Raw genomic sequence first — 9,041 nt, forward strand, 5'->3', positions numbered from 1 at the left:
TTTGCGTTGTAATCTAACCAGAAACTTCGTTTTATTATTATTACTGGAAACAAGCAATGATTTTTTCATTATTTGCGCTTTTGGACTGTTATAAATTTTGCGCATCGCAAGCTAGTATGTAAGGCGGTCCCTGGGTTACGACGGGTCCGGGGGTTACGACGGGTCCGGCTTACGACGTTCCGAGGTTACGACGCTTTTTCTTAAATATTCATTGAAAAATCCGCCCTGGGTTACGACGCTTGTTCCGAGGTTACGACGCTGACGCTTCTCGACGCTCCGAGTTAACGACGCTTTTAAAAAACGCATACTAAGATAAGATTCCTTTATAGTTTAGCACAGTATATTAATAAAAATAAGTTTTTTGGTTAGATTACAACAAAAATTTGAGGTTATGATGATTTTCGACACTTTTTATGTCGTATTTTTAAAATTTTTTTAAAATTTTTTTTTTTAGTGACGCCTCATATGCGGAACTAGTGTCCGAGCGAATGAATACACTAGCTTGGGATGCGCAGTTTATAACAGCCCAAAAGCGCAAATAATGAAAAAATCATTGCTTGTTTCCAGTATACATAATTAACAAAACTAAGTTTCTGGTTAGATTACAACGCAAATTCCAAGGTTACGACGGTTTTTTATGCCTTTTAACGATACCTCATACGCAGAACTAGTTTCTGAGCGGAGGGCGCATAAATTAATTTACGCTATTAAACTGTATGGTAACCATAGTCAGGGATAAGGAACGCATTCTCAAACAGTATACATATCCTTTAATACAAAACAGCAAAATATTATTGAAACATTATTTCACTTAAAAATTCCATTTATACTCTTAGACTTGGATATAAAAACCATAGTTTCTCTCTCTCTCTCTCTCTCTCTCTCTCTCTCTCTCTCTCTCTCTCTCTCTCTCTCTCTCTCTCTCTCTTTATTTTCCGACGAAAATAATTACTAATTAGTGTATTTTGATGTTTATTTTCATGACTAAATACATTTTTATAATACAAAAATGATTTACTAATTTTCAAATATTAATTTTGATTAATACTGTATTAGTAAGTTTAATAAGTTGAAATGATATCACATAATAAAAATAATAATTCTCTCTCTCTCTCTCTCTCTCTCTCTCCTCTCTCTCTCTCTACTCTCTCTCTCTCTCTCTCTCTCTCTCTCTACTTACAAAGATGTAATATATTTTAGTATGATAAATAAATATACATTTTAAATGGGATATATTTATACAGGAATAATACAATTCATTAAAGAAAATACCATAGTGAATTAGTAAGATTTTAGCTTATATTTGAAAAATTATGGAAGAATGAAGGAAATCCCAGTCTTCTTCCAGTAACCTTTTCTCGAGATCCAGGTACTAAAACTTTCAGATATATCAAGTTCTGTTACAGCCAGGAGGGGAAGAGCTGCAGTGTTGCAATCACGTGTTTTTGAAATTCCCCCCCCCCCCCCCCTCTCTCTCTCTCTCTCTCTCTCTTCTCTCTCTCTCTCTCTCTCTCTCTCTCTCTCTCTCTCTCTCTCTCTCTCTCATTTACTGAGCTCAAGATTTTTTTATGTACTTGTACTATTTGGTTTTTAATACTTTCAATAATAATAATAATAATAATAATAAAAAAAATAATAATAACTGTAATTACAAAATTCATATGTGATAGTATTTTTAAAGAAATACAATACGTACTAAATCTATCCATGTCACTTTTAATTAAGGTTAACTCTCTCCTCTCTCTCTCTCTCTCTCTCTCTCTCTCTCTCTCTCTCTCTCTCTCTCTCTCTCTCTCCTCTCTCCACAAGAATAATAATGTGTCATAGTGGTAACTCCTTCCCTCTCTTTTGCTGGAAGCGTTATAAGTATTTTTTGAGAGAACAGAGAGAGATAAACTCTCTCTCTCTCTCTCTCTCTCTCTCTCTCTCATCTCTCTTCTCTCTCTCTCTCTCTCTCTCTCTCTCTCTCTCTTTTACCGAGATGAAAGAATTTTTATGGTACTAGTATGTAAAATGTTTATTGATAATTTCAGTTATTTAATAATAATAATAATTATGATAATAAAACTGTAATTACAAAATTCATAATTGTAGTATTTTAAAGAGATGAAAATGACCCTTCCATTTCACTTGTAAGGATAACTCCCCTTTCTTACTGAGATGAGAGAATTTTTATGGTAGATGCACGTGTTTATTTTATTTTCAAATAATAATAATAATAATAGAAGTAGTAATAATATGATAATTAATTTCAAATGAAAATTCAACCCTTCGTCTTTTTCTGTATCAATTTCCCTACCTCATAACTCCAGTGACGCTCGGAGCTGGGAAAGTAACAATGCCATACAATGGTCAACGAATTTAATGGTTTTATGTAATCTCTCTCTCTCTCTCTCTCTTGTATTTTAATGAAAATACGTAAACAGTAATTTGTGAATACACAGTGTTGCACATGAAAAAAGTAAATTAGTGATAATTTTAGAGATACGGCCCTAGAAAAATTGCAAATTAGTGAAATTTTTCCCTGTGGACATGTTTTCAAGAACGTCGTTCTGGCTTACAACGATTTTCGGGTTATGACGCGTCTTAAGAACGGAACCCCTGTCGTAACCTGGGGACTGCCTGTATTCATTCGCTCGGAAACTAGTTCCGCATATGAGGCGTCACTAAAAAACATAGAAAAATACGACATAAAAAGTGTTGAAAATCATCATAACCTCAAAATTTTTGTTGCAATCTAACCAGAAACTTTATATTAATATACTGTGCTAAACTATAAAGGATTTTTATCATAGTATGCGTTTTTTAAAAGCGTCGTTAACTCGGAGTGCCGGAAGTGTCAGCGTCGTAACCCAGGGTGGATTTTTCAATGAATATTTAAGAAAAAGCTTCGTAACCTCGGAACATCGTAAGCTGGAGCCGTCGTAACCCGGGGACTGCCTGTATGTGACGGCGCGAAATAAAATTTCATGTATAATTGTATACAAATCATGCTGTGAGCAAAACGGTCAAAGCTAATGAGTTAATTATTTTTCGTTGTATTGTACACTAAATTGCAATAATTTTGGTATATAACAAATTGTAAAAGGATCAAAGCAACACAGAGAAAATATTATCACAATATGATGCATGAATTCGTAACGTGCGGACGTGTAAAAAAGAGTGGTTTTCAAAAATTCACCATAAATCGAAATATTGTGCTAGTCTCTTCCTGTTTGTTGCAAAATGAAGGTAATTGACTGTAAGGTTTGTAGCTTACAATTGCAGTTTTCGACCTATTCGGTTGAGTTAAAGTTGACCGAAGGTCAAATTTTTCCTATTTATCGTTATTTATATGAAAATATTTCAAAAATGATAAAAGCTACAACCATGGGTTGTTTTTTGTTGTATTCTACATGAAATTGCGCACATTTTCTTATATAAAACTATGTAACGGCAAATTTAAAATGGTGCAAACATTACTACAATAGGAAAAAGTTATTTTCATAAATTCACCATAAATCGAAAGATTGTGCTAGAGACTTCCAATTTGTTGCAAAATAAAGGTAAATGATTGAATAATACTAGAAAGTAATAATTTTAGCTTACAATTGTGTTTTTTTACCATTTCCGTCGAGTCAAAGTTGACCGAAGGTTGAAATTCTGGCACTTATCGTTATTTATATGGAAATATTTCAAAACTGATAAGAGCTACAACCATGTGTTTTTTATTGTTGTATTCTACATGAAATTGCGCACATTTTCATATATAAAACTTTATGTAACAGCTAATTTAAAATGGTGCAAACATTACGACAATCGGACGAAATTTTTTTTTTTTCGGAAGAGTTACCGCATGGACGTAAGGAAAATGTTTTTTCCATAAATTGAAATATTGTGCTAGATACTTCCAATTTCTTGCAAAATAAAGGTAAATGATTGAATATTACTAGAATGTAAGAAGAGTGTTAGCTTACAATTGCGTTTTTCGACCATTCGGTCGAGTAAAAGTTGACCGAGGTTGATATTTTGGCACTTATCGTTATTTATATGAAAATATTTCAAAACTGATAAAAGCTACCGCCATGGGTTTTTTATTGTTGTATTCTCCATGAAATTGCACACATTTTCATATATAAAACTGTGTAAACATTACGACCATCGGACGAAAAAATTTCTGATTTTTTCGGCAGTTACAGCGCGGACGTAGGAAAGTTTTTTTTTTTTTCTAAAATTCACCATAAATCGAAATATTGTGCATTCACCATAAATCTAAATATTGTGCTAGAGACTTCCAGTTTGTTGCAAAATGAAGGTAAATGATTGAGTATTACTAGAATGTAAGAGTTTTAACTTACAATTGCAGTTTTCGACCATTTTGGTCGAGTCAATTTGACTGAAGGTTGAAATTTTGGCACTTATTGTGATTTATATGAAAATATTTCACAAGTGATAAAAGCTACAACCGTGGGTTGTTTTTTGTTGTATTCTACATGAAATTGCACACATTTCCATATATAAAACTTAATGTAACGGCTAATTTAAAATGGTGCAAACATTATGACAATTAGAGTTACCGCGCCGACGTAAGGAAAAAGTTTATTTCATAAATTCACCATAAATCAAAATATTGTGCTAGAGACTTCCAATTTGTTGCAAAAGGAAGGTAAATGATTGAATATTACTAGAATATAAGTTTTAGCTTACAATTGCTTATTTTTACCATTTTGGTCGAGTCAAAGTTGACTGAAGGTTGATATTTTGGCACATCGTTATTTATATGAAAATATTTCAAAACTGATAAAAGCTACAACCATGAGTTGCTTTTTGTTGTATTCTACATGAAATTACGCACATTTTCATATATAATACTCTATGTAATGGCTAATATAAAATGGTGCAAAAATCATGTCAAAGTGACAAAATAATTTGAGATGTGTCGCTGATGCCTTTTAGTGCGAGAAGAAAGAATTCGCGCTTGCGCGCCTGCGTAACGATTGTAAACAAAACAACAGCTTGATCCATGAGCTTCCAGCATCCCCCAAGGCGCGTGATTCAAAAGTTTTCGCCTAGTAGGCCTATAACTTTTTCCGCGAATTTTTAAAAAAACTTTTTTTTTTCGTCGACGTACCATAGGTCGGTTTGGCACCCAACAGACAATTTTTGTCGACGTTTAATACGTCCAATCGGCGTTGAAGGGTTAAATACGTACAATATATATGTAGTCTGGGTCCCAAGAAAGTTGAAGTTCACAGAAAGAAGAGGATGCTTTCTTTGGAGACAAAGATGGAGATAATTAAAAAGTATGACGCTGGCATGCAATTGAGTGTGAGTGTGATCGCCAAGGAATATGGCCGAAATCCGTCGACAATAGGCACCATCCTTAAGCAGAAGGAAGCCATCAAAGCAGCTACACCTTTCAAGGGAGTGACTATTTTGTCTAGCAAGAGGAGCCATGTGCACGACGAGATGGAAAGGCTGCTTCTTGTCTGGAGAAAAGACAAAGAAATCGCTGGCGATACGATAAACAAGACGGCAATCTGCCACAAGGCCAGCGCTATTTTCGGCGATTTGATTGCCCAGGCCGAAGACAACGGAGGAGAAGGGACATCGACACCAACCCCAGACTTCAAGGCTTCTCATGGGTGGTTAAAAAAATTCTGTGAATGGACTGGTATCCATTCGGTGGTGGGGCATGGGGAGACGGCCAGCTCGGACACGAAAGCGGCCGAAGCCTTTATTAAGACGTTCGACTAGATGACGATCAACGAAGGCTACAGTTCTCATCAAGTCTTCAAATGTGATGAGACTGGCCTTTTTTGGAAAAAAAGGCCTCGTCGGACGTACATCATGGAGGAAGAGAAGAAGCTACCCGGGCATAAGCCTATGAAAGACAGGCTTACACTCGCACTTTGTTCAAACGCCAGTGGGGATTGCAAGGTGAAGCCCCTACTTGTGTATCATTCGGAGACTCCTCGAGCCTTCTAGGCCCACAAAGTGCTAAAGGAGAAGCTTCCAGTGATGTGGAGGGCTAATGCGAAAGCCTGGGTAATGAGACTTTTGTTCACCGAGTGGGTGAATTTGTGTTTCGGCCAGACAGTGAAGAAATTCTTGGAAGAGAAGTGCCTCCCTCTGAAATGTTTGCTGTTGTTGGACAATGCCCTTGCTCACCCTCCTGGCCTCGAGGAAGATATCCTAGTGGAGTATTCTTTTATCAGGGTTCTTTATCTTCCGCCTAACACCACCCCTCTCCTCCAGCCCATGGACCAGCAAGTGATATCGAACTTCAAGAAGCTGTATACGAAACATCTTTTCAAGAGATGTTTCGACATCACCGATACCACAAACCTCACCTTGCGTGAATTTTGGAAGGAGCATTTCGATATTGTCATATGTATCCGACTCATTGATCAAGCTTGGCAGGAGGTTTCGAGGCGAACCTTGAATTCTTTGTGGAGGAAAAACTGGCCTGATGCCGTATCCGTCCAAGACTTCGAGATATTCAAAGTGGGCGAAGCTGGTGCTGTAGATTCAGGAACAGTTGACGATCCTGAAACCGTTTCGCAACCATGTTTCGCAACCATGTTTCGCAACCAAATCTTGACGAGATCGTTGCACTCGGCAAGTCCATGGGGCTGGTCGTCAACGAGGACGACATCAATGACCTTCTCGAGGAGCACCAAGAGGAGCTTACGACGGATGACCTGAAGGAGTTGGAGGCCATGCAACATAACGTCGTTCAAGAAGAGTTCTTTAGCAGCTGCGAGGAGGAGGAGGATGACCCATGACAACGGCAGAAATTAAGGATGCTGTAGCTGCTTTTCATAAGGTGCAGTCATTTGTAGAAAAGACCCCGAAAAGGCTTACACAGATCGTATGCTTGCGCAGTTCGATGACGTTTGCCTGAGTCGTTTCAGGAACATTGTGAAAAGTAGGCAGAAGCAATCTTCCTTGGATAATTATTTTTTAAAGAGGCCTTTAGAAGGAGTAAGCAAAAAGGAAGATCCAATTGATACTACGAAAAAACAGAAAGTTGAAAGTGGTGAAGAAATAAAAATTGTGTAAAAAAAAAAATGTAAAGTATAAAAAAGTAAAAGAAAAATGTAAAAATAAAAAAAAAGACCAAAAAAATTTTTAAAAGTAAAAGAAAAATGTAAAAATAAAAAAAAAAGACCAAAAAAAATTTAATTTTAAGTTTTTTGTAAAGTTGAGTGTTACAGTTTTGTTAATGTGTTTCGTAAAGTATAGTTTAAATTTCCTGACATTTTTAATGTGTATCGTTAAGTTAAGTGTACGTACTACGTAACAAATTTTCTGCCGTTTGTCCTCCTCCTCTGTCGCCACTTTCGGAGATAGCCTCACTCGAAAGGTAAGGTTCCACATTTTACTACATACCTATGTATGTACGTACAGTATTTCTTGTATACCATGTACACTAATACACTTTATTTACAGGTTCATATTAGTAGTATGTATCAAGTTAGGTATTGAATGGTCCAAATTGTTGTAGTATTTCATTGTTTATTGGTCAATTTAGCTTTATTATAAAATTTACTCGAGCTTTTTTGTTGGGCTTGGAACGGATTAGGCATTTTACATGTAAAATGCGGTTCAAGATACGAAAAGCTCATGTTACGAAGGCTGCCTCGGAACGGATTAATTTCGTATGTTGAGGTACCACTGTATGAATTTTTTGCTTTAATTTATTAAATTTTATCATGTATCAATTGTATTGGATTGCTGTTTATTACCAAGTTATTGTTAACCCATTTGTAATTTGTAACATCTGTGAATCAGATGGTTACTTCCCTTTGCTTGTGATGATGTATACATGAATATTGCTGAATTTGAAACCATGCAAGCCATAATGCTAATTCTTAGAGGAAAATGTTTCATAGAAATGTACGATTCAAGAATAATGCTCTAGAGATAATTGTTATTCACAATGAACTAGTATATAGTTTTTTCCCCAAAGAAGTTTGCAGATTATAAAAGGAATAAACTTGCACATTTTGATGTGTATAACCCTTTTCTAAGTATTTTGTATACATATTGAAATTCAAGTTTGGTTTATAAGATACTAAATTCTTTTGATCTTGTAACAGGTGTGACAGCATAGATAAACTTAAGGCAAAACTCCCTACATTGGAACATGAATTGAGAGATACCGTGAAGTTCAAGGATTTTTATCAATTTACATTTAACTATGCAAGAAATCCTGGTCAGAAAGGACTAGATTTGGACATGGCAGTAGCTTATTGGAATATTGTTTTACAAGGAAGATTTCGTCTCCTCAATTTGTGGTGTCAGTTTCTTCAGGTGAGTCCAGTTATTATTCAGCAGTATTTTACAGAGAACTTACGTATTCTTTTTATTCCAAGTGACATTTCATATGTTGCTCTTAACCCATTTTTTTTTTTTTTTGTAATGCACCTTTAGGCATCTTAACTGTGGATATGAATGGACCAAGAAATTTGAAATTATTTTTAAGTACTATTTAATATTTTAATGCTTGTCGTAAATATATTCATCTCAAGGATTAGTTTGTCCCCAGAAATAAAATTTGTTTTGTTTTGGATGAATCTTGAATGTTTATCTCTTGTCAAAATTTTTCATGGTGCAGCAGCAAGCAGTTGTTTGAGTTATTGCTTTGGCTGTTGCCTTATCAATGTATTGTGGCTTTTGTTATTTGTTAGATATGATGTTTTCATGGAAGGTTAAGTCACAAACGTTATGTTTTGTGTAAAAATAATTACTGTGTAAACATTTATCTGGGTCAAGAGTGTGATCTCAAACATAGATGTAAAGAGTGTAGGAATCAAGAGCTTCATCTGCTTTTCAAGTCTATTTGCTTGTCACTCCTTTGTATCCAGCTCTTCCCTCGGCTCCTTTACTAAGAGTTGCGCCTTCTTCAACTCTGCCTTCTGGAGGTAGGGCTTATAGAGAAGTTAGAGCAGAATGTGCATTCATTGTCAATGCTCCCTTTGAGAGGTAAGGTGTTGGTGCCCTCACCAATCAGTAGCCCAAACTTGGGACTGTCCTGTGACAGTAGGGAGAGTCTG

General features: G+C 35.8%; 1 protein-coding gene across 1 annotated transcript in view; it reads left to right on the top strand.

Moving 5' to 3' along the window:
* Positions 1-9,041, top strand: part of LOC135196197 (DCN1-like protein 2) — a 136,940-nt gene that overhangs the window by 102,097 nt on the left and 25,802 nt on the right. The window contains exon 4 of the mRNA XM_064222801.1: positions 8,085-8,298. Within this exon, the coding sequence (XP_064078871.1) occupies positions 8,085-8,298 (214 nt within the window). The remainder of the gene's footprint in view (positions 1-8,084; positions 8,299-9,041) is intronic.

This window comes from Macrobrachium nipponense, chromosome 17 (genome assembly GCF_015104395.2).
Source record: "Macrobrachium nipponense isolate FS-2020 chromosome 17, ASM1510439v2, whole genome shotgun sequence".
NCBI classification, from domain to species: domain Eukaryota; kingdom Metazoa; phylum Arthropoda; class Malacostraca; order Decapoda; family Palaemonidae; genus Macrobrachium; species Macrobrachium nipponense.